This window comes from Rhipicephalus sanguineus, chromosome 11 (assembly GCF_013339695.2).
Source record: "Rhipicephalus sanguineus isolate Rsan-2018 chromosome 11, BIME_Rsan_1.4, whole genome shotgun sequence".
In the NCBI taxonomy this organism is placed as follows: Eukaryota; Metazoa; Arthropoda; class Arachnida; order Ixodida; family Ixodidae; genus Rhipicephalus; species Rhipicephalus sanguineus.
Window position 1 is genome coordinate 114,917,279 of NC_051186.1, and position 23,682 is coordinate 114,940,960.

Sequence of the window (23,682 nt, forward strand, 5' to 3'; positions counted from 1 at the left end):
ATTCACCCCGTGGATATGCTGTGATTTTTTGCATCTTTTGTCTCTGTATCCATGTTTTAAGTAGCTCAGTATGGGAGCTAGGTACCACGGCTACAGTTTGTAAGTCAGGAAGCGCCGTCAGTCGCTTGCCATGCAAGAAATGGGCAGGTGTCAAGACTTCTGGTTCCTCTGGGGCAGGGTATGAATACGTCAGAGGTCTACAGTTAATGATGGCTTCAATTTCTGCTAGGACCGTGCTCATTTGACCATAATCTAGAAGTCACCTCCTTAGAGCTATCCTCAAGTTTTCTTTCACTGACCTCACCATACGCTCCCAAAATCCCCCCACAAGGAGCGCGGTCAGCAGAGAATTTCCACGTAATGCTATGAGCAGAAAGATAATTCCCAACCTCACTTCCCCGAAAAGTGTCATATACAACACGAAGTTCGCGAGAAGCACGTTTAAAGCACAGAGCATTGTCAGAGTAGATCACTGACGGAAGTCCACGACGTGCAATGAAACGCCGAAAAGCTTCCATGAAACTGTGGGCTGTTGAGCGCAAGACAAGATCTAGATGAACAGCACGTACTACCGCGCAAGTGAACAGTACGATGTGGGATTTTTGTGCCGGGTCACTCTTCAGGTACACTTGTCCAATAAAAGGTACACCAGCAATATCAAATGGTTTGGACACATTCACTCGGTCAGCAGGTAGCGCCTACCATCGGAGCCGTCGCAGGTTTCACGCATAATCGCCCGCACCAAGTACACCGCCCGATCGCTCTTTTCACCCACTCGTCACCCAGAAGCGCTCGCGGAGTTCTGCGATGGTTGTTGCGACTCATGCGTGAAGAAGCCTCCGGTGCAAGCCCGTTGCGATGAGTTCAGTGGCGATGTGGTTACCGGGAAGAAGGATCGGGTGTTTGATGCATTCGTGGTACACGACGTTCCGAAGTCTCGTTTCAATTCGCAGCAAGCCATCCTCCTCAGCAAGAAAAGAGTGCAAATCCCGAATGGTCGACGCCTTGGGGAGATCTCGTCCTGCCTCGAGGGCTGCTAATTCAATGCCGAATCGTTGCTTTTGGGTAACGGACAGCCAGTACCTTTCAGAAGCGGCAAGCTCCTCAGTCGTTAGGTGTCCTTGCGGGGTCGGCCGGGCTCGGCAGGATGCGACGAACCTCAATATCCAAGCCGTAACTCTAAGCACCCGCAACCAAGAACTGTGTCTTGATAGGTCGAACACAGTGTCCACCGATGTCGAGGATGCATAGAGCGTTACGGTGTCTACTGCCAAATCCTCTTTTACATCATCTTTTACAGGAGTCGGATGCTTCGGCCATTCTTTGCGTCTTGCCAACCAAGGCGGTCCTCGGCACCAAATTCTGCTGCCAATCAGTGACTTTATCGACGTGCCTCGGGAAACTAGATCCGCGGGGTTTTCTTTTCCAGAACAATGATTCCATTGGGAAGAGTCGGTAATACCTTGGATTTCTGTGACCCTGTTTTTGACAAACTTGCCACTTTGAATGGACGCCTCGGATCCAACGAAGCGCCACCGTTGAATCAGTCCAAAAATAGCATTTGGAAGAAGGGATTGCCAGTGTGTCACTTATGAACTTCGCTAGTCGGGCACCCATTAAAGCTCTAATAAGCTTAAGCCGTGGACGTGAAAGCTGTTTTATGGGAGCTACTCGGGCTTTCGCCATGACCATCTCAACAGGTGCTTCATCGTGGTTGTGCCGCAGGTAAGCAACAGCACCGTAGGCGGCCTTGCTTGCGTCCGTAAATACGTGGAGCTCATAATCCAAGTCGCTAATTGACAAACAAAACCTGAGTACTGAAAGAGTCTTGACATCACAGAATTCTCTGCACCACATATCCCACTCTTGAGCAAGCTGATTTGGAATTTCACAATCCCAATCGAGTTGTATCTGCCAAATACGCTGAAAGAGGATCTTAGCGCGGATAAGAAATGGAGCTGCAAGACCGAGAGGGTCGAACAGGCGAGCGGAGGTCTGTAAGACGACCCGTTTCGTAGGCTTAGCTCCTTAGAGACGTTCAAGAACAGGATCTATGTTCAAGCTTAGCTTGTCTGATCTGGTGTTCCACAGCAGTCCGAGTATCTTCGTGTGGTCCGGCTGTTCTATGCGGTTTTCCATGTCAGTGCAGTTAGTTACCCACTTCTGCAACTTCATTCCCGCCTTGGCGAATATTTCTGTGGCATGATCGTATAATTCGCAGGTATCCGATGCGGTAGGTACACTGGTAACCATGTCGTCCACATAGAAGCAACTCGCCAACTTCTCTGCTGTTCGGCGATACTTTCCCGGTACGCACTGGAAGTGGTACTGCAATGTCGCACTCAGTAAAAAAGGGCTTGCCGTAGTGCCAAAGGGCACGCGAGTCATGCGGTAATCGCGAAGGCGATTCATGTCATGTACTCCTGTTGGTGTTGCCTCAAACCAAAGGAATCTCAAGGCGTCCCAATCACACGGCTTGATTCCAATCTGCAAGAAAGCTTTCTGGACGTCAGCCGCGACTCGGAACTGATGCTGGCGAAAGCGCAGCAACATCTTCGAAATCTTTCGCACGTCTCCGAAACGCTCCTTCAAGGTGGAAATGGCGTCCTCCTAACTATTCTCCGTTGTCAGTATGCCTGCAATAGCCTTTGCCGCCGGGCCGTCAAGAAGAGACCGGAGGTAGTGAAACCGATCGACGTAGTTTAGGCGCGGGTTCTCATGCACGGAGTGGCGAAAGAGGTCCCAAAAGGGAAGCCATTTCGTAGGGGACCAGTCGAACCTCGTTAGGTCCAGCTTATGAAGCCTTGCTCCGGTGACGACTGAAGGTTCTCTCGGGGCTGCTTGACTCGACAGAGCTCCGGTATCGAAGGAAGTTTCTCTCGGGGATGCTTGACTCGACAGAGAAGAGTCGGTTCGCAACTCACCGTTCGGCCTTGATGGCACAGAAGATCGGAGAGTTAGCTCCTGTATGTGATGTTGTAGAAGGCCAACACACCCGCAGCTCGGTCCTCGTACTCCAGCACAGAGTCGAAGTCCGCAAGCACCTCGTCATCAGTCATCTCTGCGTGCAGTGCTTCGTTGGCTTTGACGAGCTCGTCGGTACTTTTGTCCAGTCGCTGAAGAATGCTGCGAAGTCCGGCCAGATTGAACTCATTCGAAGCTAGAAGGTCACCGACTTCATTGATGATCTTAGTGCTGTGTCGCCGCCGAGCTGCTCGCGTGTTTCGCAGGCGTTCCATGGTCCTCAATGAAAACCGGGTAGGGTTTCGGCACCAGTGTAAAATCCGAAGACTTCGTTCTAATATATACCGGGTTTAAGGACAATACGCCTGAAGTATAGAGCAGCGCGTCCCAACGCTGCCGTTTATTCCCGTTCAAAAAAACCAAAGCTTCGCGTGCCACGCGCCGTTTCTCGTCTCCCTCAAAACTGCAGAAGGCTATGCTCTACTATGGCAGCGCGCCTGTATAGTGCATGAAATGCACTGCTCTAATAGAGTTTTAGAACACAGCGTTATATGAAATTTGCTTTGTAACGCTTATTTCACGCTAGCAGAGGCGGCGCTTAGTATTTTGTACACTATGTATAGACATTAAGCTCATTTCTATTAAATACCGTGTAAGAGAAAACTTTCTGGATAGCCAAGTGGTTAGGAAACATTCCCGCGGACCGTGGGTGGTGGCGGGTTTGAACTTCGCCACGGCAGAAAAAAAATTTCTTTGGCGAGAAATCACTTTTTTGTCCTTATTTCTACTTCTTTTTCTATCTCTCTCTCTTTCTATCTTTCTGTACTTGTTTTCTCGCCCATGAAGTTTGCAACATTCGCCGGACAAATAGGCGCATGTCTTCTGGTAGCGAAGTCGAACAGGAAGAAGGGGAAGGCAATGAAGAAGAGGACGAAGATGGCACGTGCGGGTTCGTGATGATGACCATTTTCTATCGACGACACACGGCCAACCTCGGCCTAAATAGCTCTGCTGTAAAACCGTGTCTGATGTACCAAAATACACGATATAAAAAGCACAAGAAGAAAGCAATGGAAAGCATGGTTTACGAGGTGAAGATAAGCCAGTTCTTTTGGAGTAAACGCCACCGTGGACTTGTTCACAAAGTAACCTTGGCGATAAACGAGGCGCCAATGATCCCTTTTGCCTGATCTGGCATATCCAGACCGTGTATACCATATTACACACATTTCACTTCACTTTCGTTGTTTTTTTTTCTTGAGCTTAATATTGAGCTATGAGTGTGTGCTCGTTTGTATTTCTGTTTATAATTATCATACCATCCTCTTTTCAGCATTGGTTGGCCTCCGGATTTCACCGTGGCTTTATTCCTTTACAAAGGGTAAGTGTTTTATTTGATCACAAAGTAAAATATCATGTATATTCAAGGCATGCCCTAATTTACCTGTCAATCTAATTCATCTGTTTAGTATACGTTGGGTTATTTATTATATATCATCGGTTACGCATGCACACCATAAGACCACGGAAACAGAACACAACCAATGAGCTCTAAATGTGACATTGCAGCACAGTCATACTTCAATGAACTCTACCGCGAAGAAAATATTGAATTTCTATTTTTCCTAACCAACAGAGCCGATAGGTAGCCCACACTGCAGAGTAAAAGCTCGTTAATTAAGAATTCGCTGGGCCGAAAATAAAGGTCCGCATTAACCGAATGCCGAATAATAGAAAGCATCAAGAAAATAACAAATAAATACGGATTACATCAATGCAATTTCGTTTCCTTGAGGCATACATAAATCCGGCAATAACGCTTAAGCCGCAATTATCGCCATTTTGCGACTTCATTCACATTGTGAACGTGGGTCGAGACGACGGCGTCTTAATCCGAAACGTTCTCTCAACCAATATCCTTTTCCGTGCCAACGGCGTGATTCTGGACGGCGTCGACGCATTTTCGAAAGCCCGCGGCCGTTTCGGCTCTCCGCGAACGCCATTTTCGCTCCATCGCGTCGCACGTTCTAGGCGCTTCGCGCCCGGCACGTTCCGAGCATCGTCGGAATTAATCAGGTTGCGCCAGAATATCAACAAATTGTAAGAGACAAAGTACACGTCCGAATTGCCCGATTTTCCGAAATAAGGAGCGTCGAATTGACAAGGTTTTACTGTAGCTGATATTCTTTTATTTAACCTGAATAGTCATGGTTGGTCGATTACCGTTTTTACATAAAAATATTGATTTATTAGAGGGATTCTGATAACCACACAATCTGTAGTCCGTGTGAGTGGCGTAGTATTATTAAAAATAATTTCATAAGCAAACATGGGGCCGTATACTTATTTTCCGTATTAACGCGATAGCGTTAAACAGCTTCTTTCGCAGGAATTCTGGTGTTGTCGCCGGTTTCGGTGGTTGTGAAAGAAACATCATCACCTTGTCCGTGGCTGAAAAATCGAGAATGTCGCAACTAAAATAAATAATATAAAAACCCGAGGTACGAGTGAAAATCCAACCCAGGCCATCTGCGTGGCAAGCAGGTGTTCTACCTCAGAGGCACAATAATTCTTGACACTGCTTCGGAAAGAAGCCCTATATGAATGTCAGGCAGTGGAAGGAGTCTCCTCAGCGCATGTATTATTGCTTGGCAGAAGCCTAGAATCGCGCCAAGCGTAAAATTTTGTGAATTGCACAACGAGTGGGTGGTTTAAACCTGCCCACCCAATACAAAGTGTGGAGGTGCGTGGGCGCGCGCGACACCTTACGGCCGCGTAGTGGGCACATGGTCAATTTTTAAAAGGAATCATAATCGCGTAGTGGGCACTTAACAACTGTAGTTACAATAGGCATTCCAGGATTGTTGGAAACGGCCGGTGTTGCGCGCGCGCAGTCGTTCGTTTCGTTACGGCAAGGTGGAGACGTGCACCGAGAACAGACGCTAGGCCAGCAATTGAGAAAGCGATGCGCACAGGGCCTGATTACGCTATTTTGTTCTACTCTTGAAGTCGAAGCTCAAGCGTCCTCCAAGCTATTGGTAGAACAACATACATGGCTGGTCATGGAGGGTTGAGTTCAATCAAAATACGCGTGGTTACTGCCGCATATATTTGTTGTAGCAGTGCTTCCTTTTTAACACGGTGCCGAGGGTATGAAAGCGGGTGTGAAGACTATGTGAACAATAACTTGCTTATTGGATTATGGATGACGCAGCAGAAACGCGATTAATTTGATCAATACACAAACCGGATCATCATAGTGATGTGTTTCCTATGTATCATCTGCGTTGCACAAACCATGCTCTAATCATTCATGCGCCAACTTCAGAGCCCTTGCCAACCGGCCGCCTCCTTAGATCTAGCGTAGTCACCATCAATATTCTAGAGCTTACGACTAGCATCGTGGAACCACAGAGCACTTCTTCACAACCTCATTGTGTCAGCAGATCTGCCAATGCTTACTGGATTTGCTGGGTCTGCTGCTATCGTCGAAAGGCCCCGGCCGCTACCAACAAGAACAAGACAGTAGAATTGCACCTGCGGAGCCCTCACGCTCAGCGCGCTGGCGCTGGCCAGGACAGCAAGCAGTCTACCCCATCTTGTGCAGTAAAAGTGTTTGTCGTGGCTGCCTCCGTCTTTTCGTTAGGGCTCCACCTGGCCGCTAGCGCTTAACCCACAATTGGCACCAAACTATTTATTGACGTCTGCTCCCGGTAGCGATGGACGCAAAACAGACAGGCCTTAGAATTGGTCACCACGGTTAGCTGCGAGGCGAGGGCCACCCCGAGCGATGTGGTAACAACGCATGCCAGCACCTAGCGACAACAACAATGCCGATAACGAAAACTACAACAGCACTGGAAAGGAGGACTCGAGACTTGTTGAGACGGAGAAAGGCGCCCAGGAGGATGCCAAACCGAACGCGGACAGCTGCTGACACGGAGAAACTTTGCAACAAGGTGCCACAAGAGGGCGACTAGGGGTTCGGTGACGACGAGGGTGCGGACTCCGGAGAAGGTGAGCGCCGACGAATACGCGGGGTAGGCCGAGAAGGTCCTCGAGGAAGAGGCCGTCCCGGCGGGATGGCGCTGAGGAAGAGGTCGTTGAGAATGATGGAGAAAAGGAGAGCGTAGAAGATGAAGACGGTGCGGAAGGAGCAGCCAAAAGGTGAAGATAGGAGGGCCTCCGGAGAAGTCGAGTATTACGAGAAGGGCGAATGTGCACCGCAATTTATGAGTGGAATGACGAGATAGAAATAATAGACGTCGGTGATACCGATTTCGTTGATAACGTAGAGAAGCAAACCCCAGACAGACTTCTGGAGTGTCAGGAGGACAACATTCAGCTGAAGTAGCAGGAGCTGCATCGGAAGCAGGATGAAATACTGGGCGAAGTGGTATAGATTCATTGTGGCTAACAGCGCGACGACGCGGATGAAAAGAAGCGTACACACGTCACAGCGCTGTTTATTGAAGAAACCGAGAACATAAAAACACGAACTGAGCACTGAAAGCTGAGAAGAGGGCACACGGCATAGTGTTTTGATGTATATCCTCTTCTCTTCAACGTCCGCTATAGGCATCGGCAGTTGCGAACGCTTCGAAACGAAACTCATCATTTAAGCAGCGCCATTACAAGTAGAAAATGAGGTGCTGTAAGTGGTGGCACCACCAGTAGTTCAGCGTTATCGCTCCGCCTCGTAGTCAAACACAGGGTACCACCAAGAGTGAACACTCGGCGCAAAAGACGCAGCAGGGCCAGCCAAGTGGCAGCAGCGACTGGTCTAGTGAGTCTTATGATTCTACTTGGGACTAAAGTTTCAGCTCTAGTGACGAAGACGACGACGGTGAAGGTGAGGACTGGTCAAGCTCCACTTCATCTGGGGTTCTTCGTTATCGGGTCGTCGGGCAGTTACACTGCCACCGTCAGTCACTGGTGAGACCACCGAGGCCGTAATAGAAATACGGAAAGCACGGCACCCCTGCAAGCCACCGCGTTGATGGCAAGAGAAGCCGTGAGCAATCACGTGAGGCATCATATTCGATTGAACATGACAAGGACGCTGGGCACCAAGGTTCTGACCGCCATCAGCGGCAGTCAAGGGCATCACCTGAAGCAGGCAGGGTGTCCTCGAGGGAGGGGTTCTTGGGATGGCGGTGACGACGACAGGTATCCTGGCTGGTCACGGTGCCCCAGCACCCCTTTCTTGGGCCACCTATTGACTCAGTGCAAGGCCCCAGCAACAGTGACCATCCCAGCACGTCGGCGCGTCGGTGGTATGTGCCCCGCCGGGGCGAAGGCCAGTGGGAAATGATCTGTGCACTTGAACAGCCATTCCTTGTCAAGCAAAGCAGTGTCGCATCTTTAGGACAGTCGAGCTGTACCCAAACTTGTGCTAACACCTGTCACCGCTCTGATGCCCTCACACCAACGGAGACGCATGATAGCGCATCATTGGAGGAGCGGATCGTGTGGGGGCGCTGGCGGCTGCCAGCAAGAGCAGAAGAGAATGAGGCCAGCGTCGGGCGCGCTCGCACTCAGCGCGCTTGCGCTGGCCAGGTCAGCGGACAGTTGGGACGGATACGTCGGGCCGCCAGCTCTGAGGCCACAATCCACGGAACTCACCAGATTCAAGGGGTGACAAAGTCTCGAAAGACGTGAAACATCACTTCAAATTACGTCCAATAACTTTCAAGCAACGCCCAATAAGTTCCAAAAAAAAAAATTGGCCGCGTATCTGCGTGCTTCGCTGCAAATGTCGTGTAAAGACGATAGAAGAGGCGCTGTGCGAGATATGGACGCCATCTAGCAATACGTCGGAAAACATGAGTGCTGTGTTGCGTGCTGGTAGTCCCGGCGCAGCAGCAGGCAAAGACCGGCGGTGACCAACGCGACCGGCGGGGACGCCAGCCAGCCCGAAAACGCGGTTTGGCGCGAAGCGCTGAAGCAGAGAAACGTCCGCACTCAACGAGTACTCTCCACACACTCTTTTATTTACACGTCGCCTGGGTATATCAGGAACGCCAGAGCGGCGCCCACAACCGGCAGCCTGAAGGCCGCCCACAACGCTGCTTTTTCATTTTTAAATATTTTTTTCACCTTCTTGGCCTTCTCAAAACTAAAGTTTTTCAACACCAACCCATGGCATTCGTACAGTGCAACAAAACCGAAACCGAAACACAACAATGAGCTCGTGCGAAGGGCACGGAGGAAGGCAAATTTCAGCGCAGTCGGATTGTCATCTTTGTTCAAACAGCGCTCACTAGACGACGACGAAGTAAAAGAAGGCACAGGACAGGCGCTGCCTGTCCTGTGCCTTCTTTTACTTCGTCCTCGTCTAGTGAGCGCTGTTCCAACAAAGACGAACGCATACCAACTCGCTCAAGCTTCCATTCTTATGCATTTTCAGCGCAGCTTAAGAAACTAGGGTCCTTAAAATTACGTATGTATGCATTTTCTATTAAAGGAACACGCCACCTAATACTTACCTAGTGATGTTGCACCTCAGATATGCATGATATTTACTTTTTGATCGACAACGTTCACAAGTATGAACAGCCGTACCAGTTCAAGACGGCTGGCCCTTGGGCAAGTGGTTCAACTTTGGCCGAGTGGCTGAATCGAGGGACGTGCCGACAAACAGAAAGACAGACAGAAAGACAGACAGACCAAAATTTCTGCGTTTAAGTTCCCCAAGAAAGACTATCGTCTTTAAAAAAACGCCAGGCCTGCGCGGAAAGCGCAGCACAGTCACAGCGAATGCTGGAAGAGCCGCATTTCTAGAGCCCGTTATAGCTCTCTTGTGGCTACTAATACAAGTACATTAGCAACGTACCCACTACGCCAAAAATCATAATTTTTGGGAAGTTGAGAAGCAGCCACCACGACATTATTCGTTATCTTGCGGAGAAGCGAGGTACCATCTCTGAGGCGTTATGTGTACTTTGTTATTGCGGTGGGTGATGACGATGAGGAATTATGGCTGAGCCCTTTGTAATGGGTTGGAAGCTTTAAACGACTGACTAGTTACGTAATTCATATTGTGTGACGCCCGGTCGTTATTTATCTGTCCCATCACGCTTTATAACATACATTAACCGGAGAAACGGAGAGCGAGAGAGAGAGAAGGAATTAACTTTATTGAGAACCTGAGGAAATGGATCATGGGAGCCTTATGGGCTTCCTTGGCAACCAATAGAAGTGCACTTGCCAGGAACCCACTACGCAATAAATCATCATAAATTTTGTGAAGTAGGGAAGCAGCCACTATTGCAATTTTTCCTCATTCTGCGGAGAGCCGTGGTACTCGCTAAACACCTTTAAGGCACTATGTGCTCTTTCTTGATGCTGTGGCTGATGACGATGGAGAATTATCGTAGAGGCCTTTGTAATGGGTTGGAAGCACTCAACAACCCACTCGTTGCGCAATTTGCATTGTGTGACGCCCGGTTACGTAATTCGCGTGTGTGTGACGCCTGGTTGTTATTTTACTCTTCTATCACACTACATTACATATGTTAATGTGGTTCCCTCCCGACATGAAGCCTGTATAGGGTCTTCTTGCAACGCAGTTTCAAGCACCGGCATGGCCCTAAAGTAGAACACTGGGCTCCCACACAGAGGGCCCAGGTTCGAACCTCGTTCTATTCTGGAAATTTTTTTCTGATTTTCGTTTTCTTTATTCCGTGTGACAGTGGTTACGGACACCGGCGGCGGCTGCGGACAACTACGACGTCAAAAACGGCCGTTGAAATGATCTCATAACTGACTTCGCTGTAAAATGCTTTGCACACACAATTTGTGCAAGTAGTTTAAAGCGGTTGTTTGTACTTGTAAGCACAAAACAAGTCAAAATGTTTGTCAATTGGTTAGCAAGTCAGCAATGAAATCTCCTTGTCACCTACTTTCAAACATTACAGACTGTGCGCAAAAGTGAATGCTCTTACGGAGAATGGATGTGGCGACAAAAACTTTGCTGTCACACTCTTGTGACCAGAGGCGAAAGGCCGCGTGCAGTCACGTAAGACATTCACGCCGCATGGAACAAGTGCTTATGTTCTCCATACAAGCTATATTCTGAAAGCATGAGCAAGCACTTTGAAGCGGAACTTTTATAAGTTACAAGTTCTGATGACGGCGGTGGTGTAGTCCATGAAAACCCCGGCAACGGGGAGTGTGCAGAAATGCGGGCGTACACAAAAGTAGCCCTCGAAACGTGCACCTTTCGCACGTATATTTGTATGGGCCGTTTTTAAATTAAGAGCGCTCTCTCGATCATGGGCTTCTCGGCGATCAGCCGTTACTGATATGCCAGTCCGAGATTTCATCTCGGTCACTGTCATTTCAAATCGCATCGCTTCATTGCTGCCTAGATATAAACGCATGACCAATCATTGTTGCCTCTCGAAAAAGAAGGGCTTCACTGCTTAGCACGTGGGTTCTCGGCGTGGGGGAAGGAAAATGATAGAGAAACTTTTCCCAATGCGATAGAAAGAAAGAATGAAAGAAAAGTTGCAGGCCACTCACGCACATGCCACGCTTTGGTTGGGCCCCTCTTTCCCAATAGAGGTGGGGCCATAATTTTTTCTGGAAGTAATGCTTTAACTCTCAAGTTTAGTAGTGAAGGACGTGGGCAGAGTCGTGTAGCATATCGCTGCAGCACGATAATGATGATTACTTTTTGCATTCATCATGGTTGTAGGTTATGGCCGAAAACTTTTGTTTCCTCGTTCACCAAATAGTATTAGCAAACTATGCATCGCTGGCTGAACATTAGTAAACACTGTACACGTCGAGGCCGCGTATAGGGTTGCCATCAGTTCCACTTGTTTTTAACGCATACTTCTGGCTTTTCGTACCAAGTACTTTCTGCTGAATTTCACGAATGTGAACATTCGCGAAAAAGATACCGATGAATACCATATGTCTTAATGCGAAATGTTAAAGCAGCTGTACGCGTCCCTACAGTTTGCGAAATGTTGCAGGGAAGATTTTCAGAGAAACGTGTAATGTGCGTGCATTACAGACAATCATTTAGTCCTTTACCTTTATTTTTGACAATGATTTGCCAGATTTGCACTCCTGTATTTTCTTTTTTTGTTAGCTGGCGCGTAGTAAAGTTAAAACTCTTCATATAACGTTTATACGTTATTTTGTATCCTGAAAGTTTATTCTTAAATTCATTCATTATTCTCCTTTATGCTTTGTTTCGGCGGCGCCAACTGTAGGACAAGAGAACGAGAGCGTCGCGAGGCTCAAGACGCGGGAGCTAGATAGAGATATTTCATTGCGCTTGTTTGCTTAGTTACGGTGCGGTCCTATAGGAATTCGTTTAAACAAAAGCGGTCCCGCACTCACATATGTAGAGGGAGTACTGCAAGAGCACAGCGACTGTATTACTCTCGCCAGAGTCCTTTAACTCCGTGGGGGAGTAGTGGAGAGTTAGCCGCGGAACTTACTCTTTCCTTGTAGGCAGAGTAAAAGAGACCGCGAACTCTCTCCAACTCAGGTAGTGTTCCCAATGCACGAAACTCCCGCTCCGATGTAGTGTGTACAGTGTCGGGAACTCCCTCCAAAGCAGACGGAGTACAAACTAGCGCGAGCTACTGGCCGCGCTCGTTTGTACTCCGTCTCCTAACCATAATACTCCGAGAGTAGGCGCCACAGATGTCACTTTAATGTGCAAGTTAATAGGACAGCTTTCAGTAATAACAAAGCGAAAGTTTGTGATCGTCAATCTTTGGTTTCTGAAAGGCCAACAGAGGCAGCTTCGAAACCTCGAACATCGGCAACTTCTAACGCATCGCCAACTTAGTTTAGGACACAAACTAATTGCGACTGGAATAAGGCAGATAATAAAGCATTATTGCAATAAAAAATCTAAAAAACCGCGAAAGAAAAAGAAGAACGTTCGGCAGGGCGAATCGAACCGGCTACCCTCACATTCTCAGCCAACGTCTTAATCCACTACGCCACGCTCCAAGACAACACCAACGTCATAAAAGAATAGTCAAGACAGAGCTCACCGCTCGGCATCATCGTTATGCGTCGCATACTGAAGATAGACGCGATCTTCCTTTCCAAATAAAATTCGCGTCTTCATAACACACAAACAGCTGCCGACCACGAATGCCATCGAATAACATGTATTTTCTCGCGCAATGTCAGTGTGCTGATTTGCATCTCAGTCGATAGGAGGTACAACTCTATGCATAACCGAGCGCCAAACATCAAATCGAACGTGCAAGAAAGTACGCCACCATGTTAGTTCAACAAGGCATACAATTGACAAGTCTGTGTCAGCGAAGGGCCGGCCAGTGCGCCCGACGGCGTTCGGTGGCTGCCGGGGTGCGTTTGCTGAAAGCGCCGTCGCAACGACGCCCATACCTTCTTGAACGGACACTATACGCAAGAAATTATTGGTTCATTCAGGTTAACCGATACTAAAGCTTTGCTGTACACTCATTCTTACACGTCGGAATTGCGCATCCTTAAACCCAGAAGCGCCGACAGCATGTACACACGGACTGGGCCGGTGCGCTAGGCCTATCTTCGCTGGGAGTCGTACGGCTTATATTGAGTGCGACCGATCTCGGCGCAAATGGATGGCGAAAGTTGAAGAATGCGCATTTTAGCGTAGAAAGCTTTTCACTGTTACATCAAAATGCAACCGAGGTAAGCGAAAGTGCGATAATCGCCAGAGATGTGTCTACATTGTGGTTATGTTGATCGGCGTTGCATTTCTGGCGTACATGCCGCGCCTGCCGCGGCACCGCTTGTCCGATCGGAGGCCAGATTGTAACGCCGTAAAGTATTCATCAGCCAGCCCTAATAAAATATCGTCGCAAGTGTATTTGTAAGCGCGTGGCTACAACTCTCAGACTGGCGCATGAGCGGCTGTACAGCATTGAGCCTATATGATAGAGTCCCAGCTGATATTTGGAATTTACTAATGAAAACGGTGTTGAATATTGTGCTGTTTTATAGTAAAAGGTAGACGTGCCAACAGTATCCCAATTGGTCATGCGATGCTTACATGTGTTCCGTGTATACTTGCTGTTTAAATACTCCCAGCAGAGTTGTTTCCACCGGCACTAGAAGGGGGGCAAAACACCATGGACATATATACCGGCTACCGGGTGTACGGTTGTGTGCAGCGCCATTAGTGCATCCGTTCAGTTTTGCTGTGTTGTGTGTGTATGAATGAGTGTGCGGATGTGGGTTAGTGTGAGGTAAGCTTCAGGCATTCCAGCAAGGTTCACTGTTACATTGTAAAAAACGCACGACGGTTTTCTTTGCCCTCCCCCTTTTTTTAGACGTTAGTCATAGCAGCAAGAGTGATTTTACTCTTTCTACGTGACGCCTGGAGGCACAAAAAAGAGTGTTACATACTCGCCGTCATGGCGACTGGCGGCGCTGACTGACGCTTCCACGTTTAAATGTACATATATACCCCATAAGGTGGACGGGGGGATGGCCGCCGCGGTAGCTCAGTTGGTAGAGCATCGGACTCGTTATTCGAAGGTCGCAGGTTCGGTCCCTGCCCGCGGCAAGCTATCTTCTCGTCCACTTTTCTTTCTTCACGTTTACCTTACATTTACTACTAAAAACATCCCCTATACTTTCCTTGGCATTATTGCCTGTTAGTGCTGATTATTATTGTGTATAACAAAGAAAACGAGCGCTTAAAATTAACACTTCTTTCCTTTATTCATAGCGAGGGTATCGTTCTTGCAGACTTGATGATTTCAGGTAGTATGCGAGGGATTATTTGTCAGCTGCCAGCTCGCAATAAGTTCACGTGCTACGTGACGCCACCAGGCAGAAAAAAGAGTGTTCCATACTCGCCGTCATGGCTACTGGCGGCGCTGACTGACGCTCCTACGTTTAAATGTACGTACATATATACCCTATAAAGTGGACGGGGGGACGGCCGCTAAAGTCCCTAGATGTTGTAAAGTAGCGGCACTGTTTTATCCACGCCGCCGCACACTTCTCGCGCCGTCGACCTCCTCTTTTTTCACCCTCTCTTTCGTGGAGCCGGCGCATCCGCAACGCTGAGTGGCTCCGACGCGCGATACCTCCCGGTCAGGTGACCCTGACGTCACAAAAAGCGCGCGAAGACACGTCGCGCGCTTTTAGTTGCTCGCGCACACCATGAACCCTCCAGGCGTGAACCCTCCAGCCTGGAGGGTGCATGCGTGTTTGTATGTGTGCATGTGTGCGCTTGCGTGTGTAGGTGCGTGTGCGTAGGTTTGAGTATGTGTGCGCCATGGTGTGCGTGCGGTTGTGTATGTGTCTTCGCGCCTGTGCTTGCGTGCGCGCACGTATGTGTGTGTGCATGTCTGCATTGGCGCGTGCGTGTGCGCGCGTATGTGTGCGCCTGTGCGTGCGCGCGTTTGTGTATATTCACGCGTGTGTATGTGCGTGCGCGTATATCGCCACTGTACCCGCGTGTGGATGTATACGGGAGCATGTATCCACGGGCGTGTGTGCGTTACTGTATTGCGAGCGTATGTATGTATGTGCGTGCATGTCTGTATCGTGTGTGCATGTATATGCGTGCGCATCTATCACTTGTATATGCGCGTGTGCATGTATGCGCGTGCGTGTCTGTTGCGCGTCTGTGTATGCGCGTTCGTTCGTGTCTCTATCGCGCGTGTATGCTCATGTGTATGTGCATGCGTGTTTGTATAGCGTGTCTACGTGCGTGGGTATGTATGTGTGTGTGTGTCTGTATCACGTGTGTTCGTGCGTGGGTATGTATGTGCGTGTGTGTCTTTATCGTTTTTGTATGCGCGTGCGTGCTTTCCTGTATTGCGTGTGTACGCGCATGTGTATATATGTTCGTGCGTACGCGTCTGAGAGCGGCACTGGCACAAAAAGGATTCCGGCCCACTCATTTCGAGCAATTCAAGTAAACCACCACATTTCTTCTTGGCTACCTTCCTTGAGCTCACCGAGACAACAATTAGGAGCGAAATTATCGACTATACTTTATGCTGCATACATTACATGCGCTTAATACAACTCCGCGTTACAGACAGCCGAAGCGGCGACGCAGAAGTAAACCGCTCTGCCGCCAGTTGGTATACTCGTTTTTTTCGAAACGCATCCGCTTGTATTTATCGAAGCGTCATAGAAAAATAGATATTTGTCATTATGTCCTATCGGAAGCCCACTTTCGTCCCGACGGTTTTGAAGCAATATATTCTCATTTATAGCTTCAAAGGGCCGAATAAACAAGTGCGCGCTGTGCTGCTAATGCGGCTGCGGCGAGCGAGTGGAGTGTTCAGCGTGCCGTGCGCACTGCGCCGGACAGGGGAGGGGAGAAATTTGAGGAGAATTGAGGAGGAAAACGCGCGCGCGGAGGAGAGTGTCGCTACTTCCAAAATCAAGGGGCTTTATTGGCCGCCGTGGTAGCTCAGTTGGTAGAGCATCGGACGTGTTATTCGAAGGTCGCAGGTTCGGTCCCTGCCCGCGACAAGCTATCTTTTCGTCCACTTTTCTTTCTTCACATTTACCTTACATTTACTACTAAAAACGTCCCCTATACTTTCCTTCGCATTATTGTCTGTTAGTGCTCATTATTATTGTGTATAACAAAGAAAACGAGCCCTTAAAATTAGCCCTTCTTTCCTTCTACTCTTGGAGAGAGTTCATGCACTCTACCCCAGCCAGCATTGTAAAACTCTGCGAGGGAGTAGTGTAATTCCAGCCGATAGTGTATGTACTCCATTTGAAAAGCGTGATTTTACTCTGGCGAGGGAGCTTGTTCACTCATGTTCAGCCAGGTACCAGAACTCTGTCGAGAGAGTGTGCCTACTCTGTGCAGCAGAGAGTTCCGAGCACTCCTGAAAAGGGAGTGAAATATGAGACAAGCGTTTACTCTCACAAAGAGAGTTGCTAGCGCTCTCTTGCCGCTGTGGGTGTGTAAAGCAACTGATGCTGCAGCGCAGTCGATGCTTCAAAACAATCGCGTTCCTAACGTTGCGGGTACGGCCGCTCTCGGCGGCAGAATGGTTTTATTGAATTAGTTTTTTCGCGACCATACTAGACATATATCCGAAAAGCGGTATATATAGTCCAACATTTCCTATGGATGAATGAGTCTGATTACAATTTAATGTCGGCAGCACTCACACGCATAGTGCTTGTGCCATTACCATATAAAGCGTGGATTTTCTTCCTCTGTAACTAAAGCTCAGACGCAAAGACCAGCGCTGCAACGAGAAGACAATCTGCGAAGAAGGGACATGTTGCCTGCAACGCTCTGGCAGCCCCAGATTATGTCAACCTACGGCGAAGCGTGGCGAACCTTGTACACCTAGGTCTCTAACTAATGTGTATCTCCAGAGCTGCTTCTGTGGTTTTAATCAAGGTGAGATGCATTTTGTATAAGCGTTCATATAAGGAACAGCCACAGTTTTTCCCGTTAGCTTGCTTCATTTGACTTTTAATTAGAATAATATTTAAGTATTATGACAGCTAACTATACGAACCTATTTGGAAAGCATTTTGCCATCAAGTTGACTCGCAACGCAAATAAATCTGAATACAACGCACAAAGTAAAATCTTGAGACCTTTCCGAAGTTGGGTGTAATAAAAAAATGCGTATCTTCGAGAAAAAAGTTAAACTGCTTGCATTTGAACCATTCCAATGCGACATTTCCTTACAATCTTCAATAAGGCGAAGCAGCATTTGAATGGCCAAAATTCTACGTTTGGCACTTGTACGATTTACTTCTCATTTTATTTAGTTACTTTATGCTTAATGTGGAATTTGACTTATCTTGGCCGCTGAGATTCCAAAGCGTATCGTTTTTATTTTTTATGGTGCAACAATATTCGAGGTAATTTCGTAAATTCCAAAAGGAAATAAATGTTCTGTTTCGTGGCTTTTGTACTTCAATGCACAAAGCGGCGTTTTCACAAAAACAAACAATAGCAAAAGTTTGTTGTACTGCCTTAACAGAACTTTGGTGCGAGATACCTGGTTGAAGATCGCGAAGTAATTTATTCTTCCAGCGCAAAAGTTGCGCTATGATAGACGAAGACACAATATTGCCACGTGTGTTTCTTTATCACTTTTGCTGTATTCGGTTTTCGACCACAAAGACTGTTAGCAACGCTCAGCGCGAACCGCGCCTCATTGTTCGAGAAGCTTCGCGATCATTGTAGATCGTTTTGTTAAGATTGCGCGCAAGACGCGCACACTCGAGCTTATTCTAGAATTTGCACGACAGCCAGCGATAACGCTGGAATATTCGACGGCACATGTTTAAAAGCCGATGCGCTTCACCGCTTGTCAGTTGATCGACGGTCGACGCTCTGTACGCCGCTAGCAGTACATACCGTGTGTATTGCTGTAAATCAACATTCCGTTTCCCGGCCACAAGTTCGGCCAAATAAACAGTTTCATCTTGAAAACGCCGCCTGCTGTCTTCGCCGACGTCACGACTACGTGACAATATTTACAGTTCGTCCCCTATTCTGTGCTCTCAAAGCAAGCAAAATTCTCTTCGGCGCCTCTCCGCGTGTCTTCGGCCCTTGTTCCTTGGTCCCGTCTCTTTCACGCTGGAGAAAACTTGCTTGGATGGTTATTCCTGCAAGTTTTATGGAACATTTCTAACATTCTGCACCACCCTCAGAGAAAGAATACTTTGCAAGCTCCCCTCCGACGATTTGCCTAAAGGAATATCTGGCTTATTGCGATTACATATAAAACACAGAATTCAATTTCGTCAACTAAAAATCAATAAAATCACTTTTAGCATTTATACACGTCTCCTGCACCTGTTAGTTTTGTTAGAAATCTTCGTACTTCATCGGTAATCCTACTTCTCATTTTTACCAATTCTTAGAGAAACCATTTTGTATGACCTACACAAGTTGTTTAAATTTGCATCAAAAAGCAATTTGACTTTGATTTTAGGCGAGCTCATTTCGCAGAAATTGCATTGCCGGCGTCGATGTCGGCCTCGTTGGTAGTGAACGAAAAATCTGCGTTTTCAGTGAGGAAATATCGAGAACGATGTAATAAGATAAATAACAAAAATCTTCGGTTAGAGTGAAAATCGAACCGAAGAGCTGGGCTACTCGCTTGGGCTGCATAATAAAAAAAAACACAGTACTGCGCCAGGAAGAAGTAATGAATGCGATAGCGAAAAATAGGAGTGTTGAAGGAAGCAAGGCTGACCCCTTACTCCTTTATCAAACACAGCCGCTGCACCTAGGTAAGTGACCTTCGTGCGGTCTATGGCTGCATCTACAGCTGTGTGATGAAAGCACTACACGGGAAAAGCTATGAGGCATCTGTGGAACATGCCCAAAAGGTAAACGCGAGAACACAGGAAAGCCCGTATTCTAGGCCAAACTGCAGGGCTGGAGCGGCACAGCGCAACCATGACGGAAGGCGGGCGGTCGACATCCTTTATAGCGCAGCTTTTGGCTCTCAAGTATCTCAAAGGTCTGCCTAACGCCAACAGCAAATAGTGTGTATTTATAGCTCAGCGTTAGTAGTATGGTGGGCATACGACCTCGCGGCCGAATCGTTGAACGCGTGGCGCCGCGAAGCGAGGGTTCGAATACCCGGCCGGAACAACTTTCTGCTCGACTACAGCTGTTTGGTGGGTTTCATATATATATATATATATATATATATATATATATATATATATATATATATATATATATATATATATATATATATATATAGTAAAACAAAAATCAACCACGTAGGCAAAAGTGCTGTCCCGCGCCGAAAGGCCGGGATCTTTTACAGAACAATTTGTCCTACGTGCTTTATTTTTTGAACTTTTACTTCCGGTCCTTTGTTAGCACTGCATTGTGTATATATATATATATATATATATATATATATATATATATATATATATATATATATATATATATATGACGGGTCATAACTTCCCTCGGGTTTTCCATGATCTTTTCGTTCGCTGACTACACGCTCTATTACATATGTTAATTTGGTTTCTTCCCTACATGAAGCCTGTGTAGGGTCTTCTTGCGAACGAGTTTCAAGGACCGGAACAGCTCTGTGGTAGAATACCGGGCTGCGACGCCGGCGGCCCAGATTCGAACCCCCTTGCATCCCGATATTTTTTCTTATTTTATTTTGTTCTGATTTCTCGCAATAACGGTTAGAGACAGCAGCGGTGACGGACAACTGAGGCGCCCGAAACGGCCGTTGTTGTGCTCTCATAAGCGCTTCGCTGTAAAAGCTGTTAGTTCTTACGACGTAGGCCTAAACGGACGGCAGACAGGATAAAAGGCAATATTAGCATATCCAACGAACGTAAAAAAAAGGTGTTGTTGCTTAAAGTGCGAGTCGTCTAGATGGAGGAATTCATGAAAAAGAAAATTTATTAAGGCGTGGAAACAAAAATGTTTCCATCTTAGGCTGGTGTGTTTACGAATATTCCGTTTCACTGTGTGTCTTTGTTTTTCTGTTAGCTAGAATAATGTAGAGGCTCCTCACCTGTCTCTGTCAAAATCAACATTGGAGGAATTATTACTGACCAGTAGATGATGCACAGCAATGATCATTTATTGGGAACCCTTCAATACCGCGTGATGCGGCCTTGCTTACTCACTGGTCCAAGAATATGTACTCCTGCTAGATTATTAATATTATGACATTACTATTAACATTACTTATTCTCATGCGAACAGGCGTTTGGACAAGAGTGCGTTCAGCGTGTATGAAACGAAAGCTGTTAATTTTTTGCCTATTCTGATCTATCGCTAAATATCGCATTTGGGTACTTTTGCAATACTGGCGGGACAAATTTGGTGAGTGCACATATTATCAGATGACTATGCCTGACGGTACAGAGCACTCAGGGAGAACCTCAAGCACCACTCTAACAATTGTGGCATACCGACGATGCTCGAAAGGGTAAGCAATTTCGGGTAGCATTCATGTACACTTCAAAAATGAGAATGCCAAAGTCATTTTCTACACTGCTGTTTTTTCTTGAAAAGACATTCTTTTTGACCACGCGAAAGTTTATTGTGGTCTTTCTAGATGCCTAAAAACATTTTCAACTTTTTCAGGTACGTGCGAAGATGGTATTTGCAGATAGTGGCAACTCAGAAAGAATGATCAGTCGGATTCTCTCGGTCGGAGAAAATAAACGAGCTTTGATTTTCTGTGAAATATGTGCGACTTCAAGCTGCTCTTTTTATCCACCCTTAAGTGAACATAGCTGAAACTGTACTCGTGTGAATATTCGGTTAGAGAAGATGTTTCCCAATTCCATTTCAGCTTGGGTAATCATTCCCCTATGTGGTTTACGCATTAAAAATACGTAGGGGTTGCGTTCCCAAATGATGCGTCATAAAGTGCCCATATTTCGAACATTTCTTTCTCTTGATGTTTCAAACGATGCATACTGAAGCGGGAACATTGTGGTATGCTATGTAAGCGTGAACTTCTTGCGTACAAAACATTCTTTAAAGCAAGCTTAAAGTACGCATCGCTCTTACGGCACCCATTCAGAAGGCGGACCCGTCCACAGCTTGGACTTACGGACGACACCAAAGAAACACAGTCGCATCCCTCTTATTTATTACGCAGGAAATTGTTATGGTTGCTGTTGACGTATGTCATTTTAACATATAAACTAAGCATACCGCATCTTTCAGTACTTAAGCAGCTGTCATGCAGACGCACACGCCACAAAGCAAGGTAATGGCTGTAGCCAGATTTTACAAGACGTCAAGCCTTGAAATCATTTTTGCTGCGTAGCTTTTCCGACTGCAACTGTCTTGCAGGAGCCACTTTCTAGTACACTTGATTTGTTAAAACTTTATAATATTATTCTTTTTTCTGGGAATTACTGTTGTATGGTACAACATATTTCGCTTCATTTGTAACATTTCCTTGAAATACCATTATTCTGTCAATTTCTATTTTCATGTGCTGTACATTGAAAACCACTTTGCACCTTTAAAGTCATTTCAAGCAAGCAGAACCCTTTTTTGCCGAACGAGAATTTGCAAAATAAGGGTGTAAGGTGCTTTAATTCCCCAATTGGCCTTTTGGTTTCAGCAAGGGGTAGCGCTATACCAAAAACACCCTTTAGGAGCTAAGGGTGTTATGGGTTATTGAAACCCCTGTGGCCCATACAATACCATGTCATATGATAATTGGTACTCGCTGAATAAAAGGCCGCTTGGTAATAGTGGACTAGTAGCACACGCTTAGGGGCTAGTTGGTGCATTCTTTCAGAATGGAAGGAATGGCCAAAACAGACATTTGTTTGGAGTTTTAGAAGAACAGGAAATGTAGAAATGTTTGTATGTTTCTTCATTATTTTAAAATTATTTTAAAGAAACAGGATTCTTCCACCTATAAAGAAACTGTGAAGGACGTTTTATCACTTTTTAAACTACAGGGCAGCGGTTTAGACTTCACATACGAGCTTGCACAAGACTACAGGCTGCAGGTTTTAGATATTGACGTAACTGGTAATGACGAAAGCATATGTTAGATGTATCGCCCGCGTGCGCTGAAAGGAATAATTCCTTGTGATACGCTCCATTTAGCACACTATAACGTGCGATCGCGTTCATGCGTCTACAAGCGTCACTAAAGGAATCCTGCTGCGATAAAGTGCAAGAAAGCTTGGAAGGCCAAGTTCAGAAGCTGAAACAGGCTGGCTATCCGCCCATGGTAATTAGCTGATTGGCAGAAATCGGCTTGAAAAAAGTGAAGACAGAAATGAACACGAAAGGCTCACAGTGCGAACCATGCAAACAAAAGATTAGACAAGTTGTAATCTCTTACATGCACATGATAACCCATAACTTGAAAGGTGTGGCAATGAAATACAGTGTTCCGGTAGTTTTTTGTGCCCCCCCCCCAAAGAACAATCTTCTTTGTGCTGCAAGAGAGATACAACCAAGCAAAAAAGGAAAAGATGCCCGAAAAAACACGAATGCGCGGTAGGGGTTGTTCATAGAATGCCGCTGACCAGGCCTGTAGCCAGGGTTTTTTAGGGGGCGGGGCACTTGCAGGAAACTATGACTATTTCAGAAAAGCACCTACATCTCCAAAATTTCGGGAAGGGGTGCGGGCCCCTAGGGCCCCACTGCTAGCTAAGGGCCTGCCGCTGACATGTGAGTATTCATACCTCGGCCAAACAGGCCGATGCATAAATGATTGTCCTTCGGGCCATAAACGTGCACTGCAAAATGGAACGCACATCCTCAAGACCATATCGATGCAAAACCTGCGGGGGGAATGCAAAGTAATAAAATGCGTAGCGAAACTGAACGAAACAAAGATCTTAAACAGGAGCAAAGGCAAGACAGCCCGTGAAATGATTGAGGCTTATCATATTGATAGAAGCGTTGGTGGTTTTATAAGCGCCCCCTCATTGCCATTTATATGAGTGAACGTGCGTTTTTACATGTCATGTGCCAAAGCTCTGGTTCGATTCGCCTGTCTCATGTTTGCAGTTTGTTCTGCTCATGATGTGGTCCTTCCCGTTATTTCTTTTAACCTCCCTGTGTCCTATATATCCACTCGCCTATGATGTCAATAAAATAGTTTTCTCAGGTGTCATCCTTTTTGTCCGTGGTGTGCTATGTTTTTTGCGCAATTCGTCTTTTCTCAAATACTGTAATAGAGTTTACATTAAAAGATACGTCTCTTCTAGGGCTATGTAGCGCACGATAAGTTCACG

The 23,682-nt window shown here is 46.8% G+C and overlaps 1 protein-coding gene and 2 non-coding genes across 3 annotated transcripts in view; all 3 read left to right on the forward strand.

Moving 5' to 3' along the window:
* LOC125756442 (uncharacterized) overlaps positions 1–17,364 on the forward strand; it is a gene marked incomplete in the record, with an annotated part of 397,333 nt that extends 379,969 nt beyond the window's left edge. The window contains 1 exon segment of the mRNA XM_049411241.1: positions 17,188–17,364. Coding sequence (XP_049267198.1) covers positions 17,188–17,364 — 177 coding nt within the window.
* On the forward strand, positions 14,443–14,515 carry Trnat-cgu (transfer RNA threonine (anticodon CGU)). The gene has a single exon. It is a non-coding gene; the product is annotated as a tRNA-Thr (tRNA).
* On the forward strand, positions 16,377–16,449 carry Trnat-ugu (transfer RNA threonine (anticodon UGU)). Its single transcript has one exon. It is a non-coding gene; the product is annotated as a tRNA-Thr (tRNA).
* Positions 17,365–23,682: the final 6,318 nt, after the last annotated feature.